At 34.4% G+C, this 15737-nt stretch overlaps 1 protein-coding gene across 1 annotated transcript; it reads right to left on the reverse strand.

Annotated features, from left to right (window-relative positions):
• Positions 1-4409: 4409 nt before the first annotated feature.
• LOC123642106 (olfactory receptor 4A5-like) lies at positions 4410-5357 on the reverse strand. Its single transcript, XM_045557019.1, has one exon. The coding sequence runs from the start codon at positions 5355-5357 to the stop codon at positions 4410-4412; it is 948 nt and encodes a 315-aa protein (XP_045412975.1).
• Between the last annotated feature and the right edge of the window lie 10380 nt (positions 5358-15737).

A 15737-nucleotide genomic window follows, 5' to 3' on the forward strand; every position in this document is an offset into this window, starting at 1 on the left:
ATGAGAATTATAATAGCACCTAACATGGAGAGTAGTTTTAAGGATTAAATAGGACAATGCAAATAAAGCTCACCAAAATTTTTTGGCAAATAATAAACACTAAATAAATTCAAAATACTACTTACTATTATTTGTTTCCCCATATAATTTTAGTGCCACATTTTTGCAATTGATATTATATAAATTTCTCCAAGTCCACTCTCCTCTCTATCCAGAGAAACATTCCCTACAGGATGGATGGATTCATCATTATTGTGCATAGTTATAGAGGTTGTCCTTTCTATTCCCACTCACATTACTGTGTGGAAATTCACTGTGTTTCTCCATACCTTGCTTCCCTCTTTGAAATTTATCATTGAAACTAAATTTAGTCTGAGGGACCTTTTAGGAAATTAGAGGGTCAGCTGAGTGCATACTGTGGTGTGTTCAGTTTCATTCACTACATTCTAAGACTTTAAAAATGAGAAAATATCCATGCAATTGACCCATAGGCAGAAAGAGATGTTGGCATTTTCCTTCAGGTTCTGTAGAGATTATACCTAACAAATTTCACAATCTCTATTTCCACAGAGATGAAAATACTCTTTCTAAGAAAGCATTAGTGCAGATTCATGAATTTAATGAGTAACTCGATTTCCCAGAACTTGGTTCCACATTTTGTAATAAGGGGCTATTAATTTACATATCAAAATGTTATTTTGGGCATATTCAGAAAAGAATATTAATAAGAGACTGGAAAAAATATTTGTACACCAATGTTCATAGGAGCAGTATTCACAATAGTCAAAAGGTAGAAACAACTCAAATGTCCATCAACTAATAAATTAATAAACAAATTCTGGTATACATATACTATGGGATATTTGGTGTGGATGCAGAGAGATAGGGACACTCATACCCTGCTGGTGGACTGAAAACTAGTACAACCTCTGTGGAAAGTAATATGGAGCTACCTCAAAGAGCTAAAAGTAGAACTACCATTTGATCCAGCAATCTCATTACTGGGCATCTACCCAGACAAAAAAAGACATTCTATAAAAAAGACATCTGCACTCGAATGTTTACAGCAGCACAAATCACAGTTGCAAAAATGCGGAAACAACCCAAGTGCCCATCAATACATGAGTGGATCAATAAAATGTGGTATATGTATACCATGGAGTTCTACTCAGCCACAAAAAGCAACGGTGATCTTGCATCTCTTGTATTGCCCTGGATAGAGCTGGAGCCCAGTCTACTAAGTGAAGGATCACAAGAATGGAAAAACAAGCACCACATGTACTCACAATCAAATTGGTAATAACTGACCAACACTTAAGTGTACATATGGTAGTAATATTCATCAGGTGTTGGGCAGGTGGCAGGGGGGAGGAGGATATGGGTATATTCATAGCTAATGGGTGCAGTGCACACTGTCTGGGTGATGGACATGCTAGAAGCTCTGACTTGGGTGGGTCAAAGGCAATATATGTAACCTAAACATTTGTAACCCTGTAATATGCTGCAATTAAAAAAACAGCCTTAAAAATGAATAAATTGTGATACATGCTACAATATGGATGAACATTGAAGACGTACTGAGCTACGAAATAAACCAGACACAAAAGAAAAATATGTTATGATCTCACTTTTACGAGGCACCTGGAATAGTCCTATTCATACAGACAGAAAGTGCAACAGTGCTTACCAGTGAATAAGGGGAGGGGAGAATGGGGAAGCATTGTTTAATAGGTACACAGTTTCGGTGTGGAATGATGAAAAGTTTTGGAGATGGATAGTGATGATGGTAGCACAACAGTGCGTTACATATGTTTTACAAAAATAAAAAAAAACAAAAATAACACATCTACACATAACCAGGACATTTAAAAATACATACACAACATATAATTTATAAAGAGATACAGGAATCCTTACTGTTAACTTTAATGTATTAAGATACACAATACATAACTGTCGAGTTCTCAAACTTACCTAAAGCAATCTAGTGCGATGTGCACTATCTAGGGGACGGACATGCTTGAAGCTCTGACTCGGGGGGGAGGGCAAGGGAAATATATGTAACCTAAACTTTTGTACCCCCATAATATGCTGAAATAAAAAAAAGAAGTTATTGTGAGGACCACATATATGTCACATTATATTGCTGTACTGTGTTATGCATTTTCTCTATTTCAGTTTACATTTAAACTAATCTAGTAAAAAATTTGGACAAAAGTATGGCCATTGCACTCATTCTAATAATATTCTATAAAATGAAGGAAATTCATGTGCTGTCTTATTCTTGGAGATTCTGGCCAAAAACATTTGAGAGCAAATGATAAAATCTTCTGAAGAAATATACATAAATCATTCAAAGTAAGCCTATTTTGTGAGTATTATAATAGCAGTGAAGAGTTTTTGTAAATATGTTACCTGGGTTTTCTATTTCATCTTCAGTCACTTTTTACAAAGCCAGGTTTCTGCAATTTTATTTTGCTCCTAGAAGATGACAGCTTCTTTTGATAGCAGACAAGTCAGAATTGCCACCATATCAATCCAGGTGTGACTGTGAAGAAAAGAAAAGAAAAGAAAAGGGCACACTCAGTCACTGAAGCTATAAATGTCTTGTCACACAGGGATATGTCTCTTTTTACCTGCACAAAGAATGACCATTTTCTTCAACTTTCATAAACATTTTACAGTTTAGATTATGGAATTATCCAGAGTTAGCTTCAAGAATAAACAGTTGATATGACTGATGAATCAACAAATTTGAAAGCTGCTAGGAATATGTATCAAGAATTAAACAAATTAAAACTTCACTTACTGATCTAAATAATTTGAACAAAAATTTTATACTACTTTTAGTCAATAGTGCACAAAACTGGAAAATCTGAAAAGTGAGCTTTGTTTTGCATATTTTTAAAGCATTTGTATGACAGTTTTAATATGGTTCATGTCTCGTAAGGTAATGGCTTTTATTAATATTTTGTATCTCGATGGTAACATTAATATCCAAGGAGAAATCTTCTCCCAGATTAGGAAAGACATTACTGGGCACTTAATAAACAGCAGAATACTTCACCAAGTTGTTCATACTGTTTATCCCCAAGGCCACTTTTAAATTAAATTCACTGAGGAATCATGCCCCAGAGAAGTGAGACCTCCCTCTCACCTGTTCCTTCCAGTGCATCCTGTATTTCTAGGATCTCTTCCTGGACAATAACTTTAAGACAATTAAGTGAAAAAATAGAAATCCAACATCAAAGAGCAAATCATTTATTATTAGCAAAGATATAAGTTTGCACAAACAAGAATATTTTTTAAATTAATCAGCATATATTGAAAATTCTCAAAACCAAGAGGACACTAGAGTAAAAAGAAGAGCTTGAGGGTTTGTGTATGGCAAACATACTTAATGGGAATGGCAGAAGATCATAGCTAATCAACTCACTAAAAGTTTCAATGAAATTCAGATGAGATAATATCCAAATATCAAATACAACTTGGAAGTTTTGTCCAAAAGAAAAGAATGTTTCTTAAAAAGAAATACAGAAATTAAGACCTATAATTTAAAAGAGATTATTATAAAGTAATATAAGATAAAATAAAAATTAAATGCAGAAATTTTTTTCACATTTGATATTCAGATGTCTTTTATGTAATAATGGCAGCTCTTTAAATCTAACTATCTTTACACATCCTCCAAAAAGTACAATACATACAACACAAGTATGTAATATCACACAGAACTAGGACATTCAGCATAACTAAGACACTGAGAATACTATGAACTTCAAATTACCTCTATACACAGAAGAATGGCAAAAATGCACATGATAACTAGTGAGAAAAATCACAAAAATAAACCAAGTAAAGTATCTATCTTGTAATCAAGAACTAGAATATGTTTTCGTCACACATTCCGGGAAACAAAATTATCTACTGACGATTTCTTTAAATATACCCAACATCATCTGTCAACCAAATGTCCTAACTGGAAATGGATGGACACTCACCTGAGGAACAGAAGTAATCTTAAGACAAAATGTATAGAACAGCTACAGAGAACCGCTTTGCTGATAGAATAATGAACATTAAACCTTAAAATCCACTGTTTTGGCCCTAGAAATATGTTCTATATGTTAACCAAATTGCTTTCTCTTAAGTGAGAGAGATAGTAAATTTTCAAAAACAGCTTGCTTCTCCTTTGAAAAGAATAACCCACTTTCTTCTAAGTCCCATTTCAATATAAACTTAGTGAGCTTAGTTTTATTTTTACTTGTACTATGTGATACCTGTGCCTTTTATTCATCCTGCAGAAATTTTCTATTGATTGATTCTAATCTCAAAATATAATTTAATCCACTTTTCTGTTGACTTTCTGTAAATAAAGAGAAGTATTTCTAGAGAATCCTTTGAATTGACTACAGTGTGGAAAAAATTCTTATTCCACCTATAGTTAACTTCTTACACCAGAGTTTTTCCATAGCATTTTTCATGTCTGAATTTCTCAAGGTGTATATTAAAGGATTCAACATGGGAGTGACAACTGTATAAAACACAGTCATAGATTTATCAATGGGAAAGTTGGAGACAGGTCTAACATACATGAAAATACAGGGAACAAAAAAGAGGACAACCACGGTGATGTGGGAGCTGCAGGTAGAGAAGGCTTTAGCCCTCCCTTCCTGACTGTAACTTTTAAGGGAGCTTAGAATGACTCCATAGGAGATGAGTAGAAGGGTAAAGATGACCATGCAGATGGCTCCACCATTCGCAACCACAGTGAGACCTATAAAGTAGGTGTCAGTGCATGCAAGTTCCAATAACGGGTACATGTCACAGGTGAAGTGGTCAATGACATTGGGGCCACAGAAGGGGAGACTGTACACAGAGACAATTTGAACCACAGAATGCACAAAACCTCCAACCCCGGCCAACACCAACAGAAGGATGCAAATCCGTCGATTCATGATGGTCAAATAGTGCAGAGGCTTACAGATGGCCACGTAGCGATCATAGGCCATTGCCACAAGGAGGAAGACCTCAGCTCCACCAAACAGGTGTCCTATAAACAGCTGGACCATGCATGCTGGGAAGGAGATCATCCTTTTATCATAGAGTAGGTCTACAAGCAATTTGGGTGACATGACAGTGGAATAGGCAGCATCCATGAGTGACAGGGAGGCCAGGAAGAAGTACATTGGGGAGCCTAAGGAGGGGCTGCTGATAACAGTCACCACGATGAGCAGGTTGCCCACCATCGTCACAACATATATGAGTAAAAACATTACAAATAATGCTTTTTGCACATCAGGATCCTGAGTGAGACCCAGGAGGACAAATTCTGTCACATTGTTACTCTCTCCCATTCACTCTTCTGTAAGGCTTGTATCAGAGCTGAGAGCTCAGTAGAACAGCACCTGTAATGAAATTGTGAACAGGACTATGAACACACCCACGATGTCATGGAGCACATCTTCACCATCATACCTTCAACAGTGGTTTACGCACTATGAACATTTACTAAGTAGCTACTGAGTTCCTCTTCTAAAAATCACACTGGACCTTCCTTTAACAACTGCATTTTCCTCAGATGATTTTCCTTGGGGCCTACAGGTAAAAGTGTCATATAAACCTCTTCTGAAATATCTCACTCAATACTATGGTACTTCACTGTAATACCTTTGATACTTCATGGCTTGAAGGATATTCTGTCTTCATGAATCTGTCATTAAATATTAAGGGACTGGTCTTTGAACTGTATTAAATAACTACAAAATTATTTAAGACATTATTTTTTACTCTAATTGTCTGCTTTTTCAGAAGCTGTAATTCTCTTCATTTCCGCTTCACCTATAGTACAATTCTTATCACACTCATATATACTAGCCTGATATTTAGCAATAAGTTTTGAACTGAACTGATTTAACTCATGGCTATGACCACCCACCACATTAACAGCTGGTAGTTTTTTCAAAATTCTTGGGGTAAGCTAGATAGTGATGGAGGATAAAATAGACTGTGAAAACACAGGAAAATATCAGTGGGACAGGGGTTTATTTATAATGGTGTTTAGACACTGAGAATACTCAAACATAGAACTTCAGTGTCCAGATTCCAAAAAGAAGCAACTCAATGATAATTCCAAGCTCAGTGTAAGAAGACATGGGTTTGAGTCATTTTCTAAATGTAATCCACAAGTCTGTCTCAGTTTGCTCATTGGAAAATAACGGGATTGAACCAGTCTCAGAACCCTTTCCATTGGAACTGTCTATAGTATGAACACAGTCCTAATTTATTCTACTCTGCTGAAATTTTGTTTCATTTTTCCTTTTTTATAATTAAATAACAATATCCCATATCATCACTGTTCCTTGCAAAATGTGAGCCAGTGGCAAATGGGATTTGATCATTACAGTGAGCAAATAATGACTATACATTTCTCAACAGGAGAAAAAGCACAGCACAGTAGTGAATAATCTGGACTCTGAATCCCGTCCCCACTTACTATGTGACTTTGAGCCACTTAATAAACCTCTCTGTGCTTCTGTGTCATTGTGTTTATAATGAGGATACCCATAGTACTTACCTCTTAGGGTCATTTTTGTATTACAGTAAAGTAAAGTGCCTAGCACAGTGCCTGGACCCTAGTAAAGGCTCAATAAATGACAACTACTATTAGTGTTTTTGAATGCTTCACTGTGAACATTGGATCAGACAAAATCATCTGGATCTTGGTCAACTTGAAAGGAATTATAGATATAGTCCGAGATAAAATGAAAAGTTTACCCATAACTCATTCATTTCTTTCTGGGCATAAAATAAATTATATATCTTAGGAATTACCTATCCAACTATTGGTGAGTAGTAATTTCACCTGTGCTGGGATGGATTTTGATGAGAAGCATGCAGAATAATATGGCAAAAGTTGGACCCTTCACCAGAGGTAAAGCTGCTTGGCAGAAAATGAAAGAAAAGAATGATCAAATCAGGAAACAGAGAAATTATAGTTAATATATGAATGTTCACAAGTAATAAGAATATCAATGTGATAATTAAAGGAGACTAGCGTTCTTTAAAAATCTTCTTAAGAAAGATTTCTTTCAGTGGGGAAGTACTGGGAGCCCAAGCTCCTGAGGGTTCCTGGGGATAGATACACAGGAGGCTTCGTGGGGCAGCCGTAACAAATAAACACAGACCAGATCCTAGTAAAGAAAACTTTAAAAATTCCAAAGGAAGAAATCATTGATTTCCTAAATTTTCTAGATCTGATTATTAGGGACAAAGTTAAAGAACAGAGAAGAATGGGACAAGTATTGATACAAACCCCAAATTTCTGGTTATTTACTGCTGAGGAAAATTACAGAATTAATAAACCTCCCACGTACACAAGATGATTCCATTTACAGGGATTTGGCAGTGGGGCACGTCATGTGTATGAAGAGCTTGAGGTCTCCCTAGAAACCAGTTGTGATGAACAGTGTACAAGTCTCATTCACATAAGTCAGGAGTTCTGTCAATTTTGAAGCTATAGACTGATAAAGGCATAACTCAAAAAATATAACTGTATGAAGTAGTCTGTATCCAATTCTCTGCTTTTCTCCACACCTCACTTTCTGCAAGGTTTAGTGCCTTTCCTCTCTTTAATCAGCAATGACAGATTTCACTAGGATAAATCTTCTATTGGACAATTTAAGTATTAATATTTACTTGTAAAAGTAGGGTACATAAACTATCCTCTAAAGTTTAAGTCATCAAAGATTTAATAGTTTAAAAACTAAAAGATAGTATTACTAGGCTTTCAACTTAAAACAATAAGTTAACACTTCCCTAGAGGAAAAATAATTTAACATAGTTTCTTAAGAACATGACATTTTAAAAGATAAATTCCAATGTTAGAAAAAATGCTCTGTATAGTATTTTAAAATTACAGTCTTGTACAGCTTTCTAAATGACAGTAGACAAGGTACTTCCCTGAGCAATGCTTTCTTTATATATATGTGTGTGTGTGTGTGTGTGTGTTTGTGTATATATACATACACATATATATATATATATATATATATATATACACACAAATATATCTGGTGGGATAATTTTTAGATTCATACATAAAAGTCCCTATCTTGCTTCCAGAACATAATAGGCATTTGTTCCTTCACACTCTAACATGTTTGGTATGATATGCAATTTTAAATTCTCTAATTCAATATATCTAAAATAATTCTACAGCTTTGTTAATACATCTTATAAAATTTCATATCCCAAAAACTGAGATTATAATCCATTGGTTTATCTATTATACATGTAACATGACATGTATTTCTCTTTTTCTTTGGCAAAATGGAAAGTAAGCACCTTTAAGGCTGCATATTAAAAGAAATACACTTTGTATATTCTGATTAATTTCTGTCTTTTGCTAGTTTAATTTTTCTAATTCAGATTTCTCCAACGAAAACATGATATTTGAAACATTAGGTATATTTCAACATATCACAGGAATTTTCAATGAGCATTGTGTGTCAGTTGGTTCAAGAACTCACTTCTTGGATCTTGTTCTTGGTCTGGAAAAATCAATGCTTCTTTCACTGACTGTAATTGTAGATTCCTCGTGCATCCATGTGTGATCATGGAACACATGGTGATATATGGATGATCAGTGAATCTAGAAATAGATCCTAGTGGCTACAGTTTCCACATCTACATAGGCTTCCTATTATCTTATCCTTTCAGAGAGATGTGGAAGTGTCCAAAGCACATGCCTAAAATATAAAGACAAGTCATTTAAACATAATGTCAATATTTACTGTACAAAGGTAGTTGAATATTCTCACCTGATGAGAAAATTCGTTCATAGAAAAACAGAGATGTCATATTTGTATGAATATGTAAAAATTGACCTAATTAGTGGAAATTAACATGGCCAGCCACATTATTTTGTGGCACAAATAAACACAGAACTTATCAACACTAAACTTAGTTACTGAATTTTTCTCTTCTCAATTATGATTGAGAAACAACCAAAAAAGTACTTTACTTTGAGCATTTATCATAACATTCATCTGCTTAGCTACTAACTTCTGTACCTAACAAGGCAAATGCTGGGATCTAACTTCTTGGAAAGCCAATAAGAAAACTTTCTCACAGATAGAAGAAAAAAATCTTTAGTTTTTCAGTCACTCAAATAGCATATCTCTATGACCACTGCTTTGCTAATTAAAAGTATCTCCCTCTATCTTCCCAATCCCATCCCAGGAAATCTAAACTTTCCACAAATTTATACAAGTAATGAAGGATATAACAAGAAAACATCACAGGAATAGGAATAGATACCAACTGAATACATACTCCAGCTTTGGATAAAAATTGAGTTTTCAGAAATTTCTTGGTTTATTTTATCAGGGAAATAATTCTTCCATTTATATGTGCAGACACAGTTTATGACCATTCACATCATCAGTCTTTTAAATGAAAGAGACTGTAAGGTCATTACACATAAGTTAATTAGAATATTTGGAACAAATTCAGACGAAGTAATCTCTCTGAACAATTTTCTCCCCTAGAACAATCCCTAGAGGAAAAAGACTTGGGTATTGCCAAGAAAATGTATCCACATGCCAAGATGTGAAAAGGCTGTAATGTGAAAAGAAAAATTCTAAAGTAAATTGAATAATAAATTATGAGTTCCACATTATGAAATTTTTAGGTTAGGCAAGCAATATTTAAACCAGAATGAAGGGGAAGCAACCCATGTTCCCTTCCCCAACCATGTCCCCTGTAAAGGTGGATTTTACTCTATTAGATAATCTGTACCTAAGAAGCCGTGAAGCTCAAAGACAGAGAGCCCTGGATCTTAGTTGATATTCTAAATTTTGGAAAGATAGGTAATGTTAGTGCTGCAGTTTTATGTTGAGGTAGAAGCTAATGATGAAGGTCTACGTCTGTGTCAGATGTAGCCACAGTGATCTTTTGACAATTAACTCAATCCTTAATTTTAGTCTAACTTCAATTTAGTAGCGGTTTCTGCAAGAAAGAAAGTGTTCTTTTCCAACAAAGGAACAGCACCTAATAACTTCTGCTGTTATTTCCTTGACTATGGATGTCATTGGCTCCATTGCTTATCTTTATCTCATCAAATATTTAGTTATTAAATAGTGAATCTCCTGTGTAATAAGGGCTTTAGATAAAGAGTCACATAAATACCTATCTGAATCAGCTAAATATTTTTATCCATTGAAAGTTGACAGTTTTTAACTTACATAATAAATGGATTGAATCTAGGAAATCCAAATATCCTATGTATTATATATGAGATTTAAAGAGCAGATATAAGCACTATGCCTCTTTTATCAGTAAGTGCTAAAAGATGCACAAATATATTTTAAGTCTGAAGAGCTATCTTATGTGATCAAAGTTACTATGGATTAAATTATGACTCCAAGAGGAAGAACTAATATATGCATAAGGCATCATTCCCTATGTCCCTTCCAGCTGAATTCAGAGAACTACTACTGTTTTCTGCTTATGAGGCAAAGGTGTTTGCTAGAAGAGATGATGTCCACAACCTAAAATCTGAATTTATTTACTCCAATAAAGGATACACTAAAAATATTAACTGATGTAGATGTTGCCTGAAAATATGCCATAGTCCACAGTAATTCTGTATAATCAATGTCTATAACCAACCTAGCAAGTCAAATACAGATGTAGCAAAAATGTTTTATTTTACCCCAAATATCCACAATAAGAATGACCAGTGGAGCTGGAAAACGTAATATGCATGAGTTTGAAAGCACTTTAAAAATAAACAAGTCACAAAGGGTCTGTGGAACCAATATTTTGAAGGGAAGCCAGAGAGCTAGACTCTGCATGTGGGGTCTCTTTTCTCCAAAAGTATAGGGTAATTCTAAAAGCCAAAAATGAAAGCCTGAAAAGCTGGGAGGACCTTTCTATAAATGCTTTACCCTGAGGGACAAGTAAAATTCAAGGCGTATCAAGGAGAAGAGTCCTTTTTTAACAGCCAGGCATTCATCTGAGACCGTTTGAAGGCTTTACTCTTGGAGTCAGGGAGAATAGATCATAGAGTGGTCCTCAAAGAAAATCCAGGCCAGCTTGTTTCATCTAATTTATTGATTGAATTAATGTTATATGGGATCTTTATGTCTGTAATCCTAGTTGTCTGCCAGAAACACAGGAAATCCTCTCTTGAATAAGGAAACATTGTAAAAAGTCTTGAGACGTCTGACAGCTTTTTATATACGAAATCTATCACTTAAAAATAACAAAGTATAGGAGAAGACAAGGCCTGATTGAAAGGTAAGAGCAATAAAAACAGACATAGATGATTGATTGATAAAAAAACAAGCATTTTAAAATAAGCTTAGTATGTACAAAAAATTAAAACACAAGACAGATAAATTACAAAACTATAATAAAATATATAACAACTGAAATTAAAAATTCAATGATTGGCTTTAACAGCATATCAGAAACTGATAAGTAGAGAGTAAATTAGAAGGAAGATTAGAAAAAAATATGCAGATCAATGTTGAGAGCAATAAAGTAAATGCAGAAAATAGTATAAAAGTGGTATGCAAGACACAATGTAAAACTCTCACAAACATTTAATGCAATTATAATTCCAGAAAGAGAAGAGAAAGAGAATAGGGTAGCCAAAATATTTGAAAAGATACATCTGAAAATTTTCTAAAACTGTTGAAAGACTTTAAGCTGTAAATTCATAGGGTATTAAAAGTTTCATAAAGAAAAATTTTTAAAAAGAATAAATAGAAAAGGTAAAGCATAATTAGACCAAATGTGAAAGAAAGACTATTTAGGACACAGTGCATTCAAGAAAATAAGAGTAAGACCGACAATGTATTTCTTAAAAAGAAGTGGTAAAAACCAGAAGATGAAGGAAATAGATCTTCATGGCGCTAACTGAAAATGTATGCGCACATAGAACTGAATATAAATTTTAAAATCTTATAGAAACTTAGGCAAAATGCAGAGATTATTCTGACCAAATGAAAACAATACTTATAGATTTTATAACCAGCCAAATGATACTTTATAGACCTCTGAAGACTGATCTTCAGGAAAAAGGAAAAAGCTCTGAAGTGGTACAAAGGAAATGCAGGCAAGAAGGAAGACTATGAGAAAGAGGTAATATGGGAGTAAGTAAAATTGAATATTAATGATAGGCAATATTTATAAATGTAAAACAAATAGAAAGATGGTGAATCCAAATCCAAATATATGATTATTTTTATTTCAAAAAATTTACAGATTACAAATGTTTTTGTTACAGGGATGAATTGACTTATGCTAAAGTCAGGGCTTTCAGTGTACCTGTCCCCAGGAGTGTGTACATTGTACCTGATAAGTAGCTTTTTATCCCTCCACCCTTCTTAGTTTTCAATGTCCATTACCCTACTTTATGTCCATGTATATCTCTTGTTTAGTTCTCACTGATACCTGAGAATATGTACTATTTGTTTTTTCAGTCCTGAGACACTTCACATAGGTAATGGCCTCCAGTTCACCCAAGTTTCTGATGAAGACATTATTCCATTCCTTTTTATAGCTGAGTAGAATTCCATGGTATGGATATGCTACATTCTGTTTATCCAATTATGTTTGTTCCATATCTTTGCAATTGTGAATTGTGCTGTAATAAACATTTGAGTGCAGGTGTCTTTTTCACAAAATGACTGCTATTCCTTGGATATATACCCAGTAATTGGATTGCTGGATTGAATGGTAGGTCTACTGCTATTAATAGTTCTCTGAGGAATCTCCATACTGCTTTCACAGTGGCTGTACTAGTTTACACTATCATCAACAGCATATAAGTGTTCCCATTTCACTGCATCCACGCCAGCATCTACTGTTTTCTGACTTTTTAATAATGACAATGATTAATTTTATTTTAAAAAATAAATGAGTAAATTTCACCTGTTTACATAGAACAGAACTCAATAGTAAAAGCCTTACAAAAAAATCTCATATAAGAGGCTAAAAATGGTAAAAATAAAATAGTAGAATAAACTACATAAACCTTGACCAAAAGAACAGTTTCTTTACCAATATCAGGCAAACCTAGACTTCAAGACAAGAAGTACTACCAGAGATAAATTCTTTGTAATAGCAAAAGGTTAGTAGAAGGAAGATATGGCAATTATAAATTGGTATGTACCTAAACACATAGCTTCACTGAACTTTTGAAAAATAGATTGGCCTAAAAAGAGAAATAGACAAATCAGTAATAATACAAGAAAATTTTAGCTCAACTATCAGTAAAGGCAAAACTATGCACAGAAAAACATTCATAAAATTATTTAAGTTTTAAACGGCACCACTAACAATTTTCACCTATTGACTTCACAGAAGAATGTATCCAACAGCTGTAAAATCCATATTCACTTTCAAGTGGAAATGAAACATTTAAAAAAAATCAAGCACATGCTGGTACATAAAGCAATTCTCAACACATTTCAAAGAATTATAAACACAAAATATGTCTCTGAACATCAAGAATATAAACTAGAAAACAAAATCCTAAAATTAGTCAGATAATTTCTGTATGTGTGAAGAATAAGCAAATATCCTCTAAAGAACCTACTGGTAAAATAAATAACAATAAAAGTTAGAAGATATTTTGAGTTTAATGATAATGACAATATAACATACCAAAGTTTGTAAAAGTTGACCAAAATCTTACTTGCATTTATTAGAATATAACAAAGACTGAAAAACCAATGCATTAAATGTCCATTCAAGAAATCATTTCACTAAGCATAATGTCCTCCAGGTTCATCCATGTTATTGCAAATGATATCAAAACTCCTGCATAAGTACATAAAATTGTTTGTCAATTAAAAATTAAATAAAGATGTTATTAAAGTCTTCCAGGTTAATGCATATTGTCATAAATGGCAAGATTGTGTTCTTTTTAAGGTTGAATAATATTTCATTATATATATATATATATATACATGTGTATATATGTATCACATAGTCTTTATTCGTTCATCTGTTGACAGCCTGACAGACATTTGTTTCCATGTCTTGGCTATTGTGAATAATGCTGCAGTATACACAGAAGTGCATGTATCTTTTCAAGATACCGATTTCATTTCCTTTGGATGTATATCAAGAAGTGGTATTGCTGAATCACATGGTAGTTCTATTTTTAATTTTAATTTTTTAGGAACCTCCATGGTTTTTCTATAATGGCAATACCAATTTACATTCCCACCAATAGTGTACAACGGTTCCTTTTTCTCTTCACTAAAGACAAATACCACATGATCTCATTTGTTTGTGGAATCTAAAAAGGTCAAACTCATAAAAGCAGAGAGGAGAATGGTGGTTGCCAGGGGCTGGGAGTGGGGAAACTGAAGAGATGATGGTCAAAGGGTACAAAGTTTCTGTTACGTGGGATGAATCAATTCTGGAGAGCCGAAGTACAGCATGGTGACTATAGTTAATAATACTATATTATATGCTTGAAATTTGCTAAGAGAATAGATCTTAAATGTTCTTACTCAAAAAAGGTAACTATGTAAGGCGATGGGTACATTAATTAGCTTCATTGTGGTAATCATTTCACAATGGATATGTTTATCAAACATTATGCTGTATACCTTGAAAATATATAATTTTTATTTGTAAAGTATACCTCAATATAGCTAGAAAACAAAATGCTTTAAAGATAACAACAGTTACTAATCTGCATGGTACGGTAAAAGCAGCTAAAGTAGACACTTGCTGCCCTGCAGTCTCCCTTGAAGGTGGTCTTGAAGCACTGTAGTGAAGGAAAAGCCTCCCAATGGGTAGTACTTTGAGCAGTACATTGGGTTTTCCACTTCATGCAGAAGGAAAAGTGGCCTCAATTATGGATTAGTCACAGCCATGTCACAGACACTGGCTAACAGGTTTGATAAGCTACTGAGGGAACTGGAAAGAAAAAAATGGAAAAATAATGACAAAGCAGTTAGAGGAGTGGTGTGTGCATGGAGCTCTTAGAATGGACACTGAGTGCAACAATGTTAGTTTCCTACATAAATGTGTACCAGAGAGAATCTGTGGTAGAGGAGGCTTTCAAAAACCCCATCAAGAAGATGAACTGCACTTTGGATATCCGTCAGCCTTTTCCGCAGTCACCTGTGTAGTCACTGTGGCAGAGATGAATGCTCTACATGGGCCCAGTGAACAACATGGTCTGTCTTTCACCATGCCTGACCTGGCCACTGTCACTGCTCAGTGTCCAAAATTCCATCAGCATAGTCCATCATTGACGATTTGCTAGGGAAACCAGCCGACAAACTTGTAGCAGCTTACTGCACTGAAACTCCTGCATCTGGAGGAGACAGCTGCTTGTCATCAGATATTCTAGGTATATATTTGTCCCAGAACATTGGTCTTATTTATTATTCATGGAATAGAATCCATCATCCATTGCTGTGATACCCCAACACTGTCATTTTTAACCAGAGGACACATTTTCTAGTAAACAAAGTGAAGCAAATCACTGACCACCATAGAATTTACTGGCGTAACCACATTTCCCATCAACTAGAAGCCACTGGCTGGATAGAACATTGGAATGTCCTCCTAAAGGCTGAGTCATGGTGCCACCCAGAAGCCTCAAGCCTGAAAACTCGGAATGCGCTCTTCTATATGTTTGACACACAGTATGTGCTCAGTTCTCTTAACCTTGATTTTATAAAAAAAAGTTTAACATT

Source organism: Lemur catta, chromosome 7, assembly GCF_020740605.2.
Source record: "Lemur catta isolate mLemCat1 chromosome 7, mLemCat1.pri, whole genome shotgun sequence".
NCBI lineage: Eukaryota > Metazoa > Chordata > Mammalia > Primates > Lemuridae > Lemur > Lemur catta.

Excerpts from the sequence above, each read along its gene's own strand:
- LOC123642106 (XM_045557019.1), bottom strand. The coding sequence starts at position 5,357 with ATGGGAGAGAGTAACAATGTGACAGAATTTGTCCTCCTGGGTCTCACT.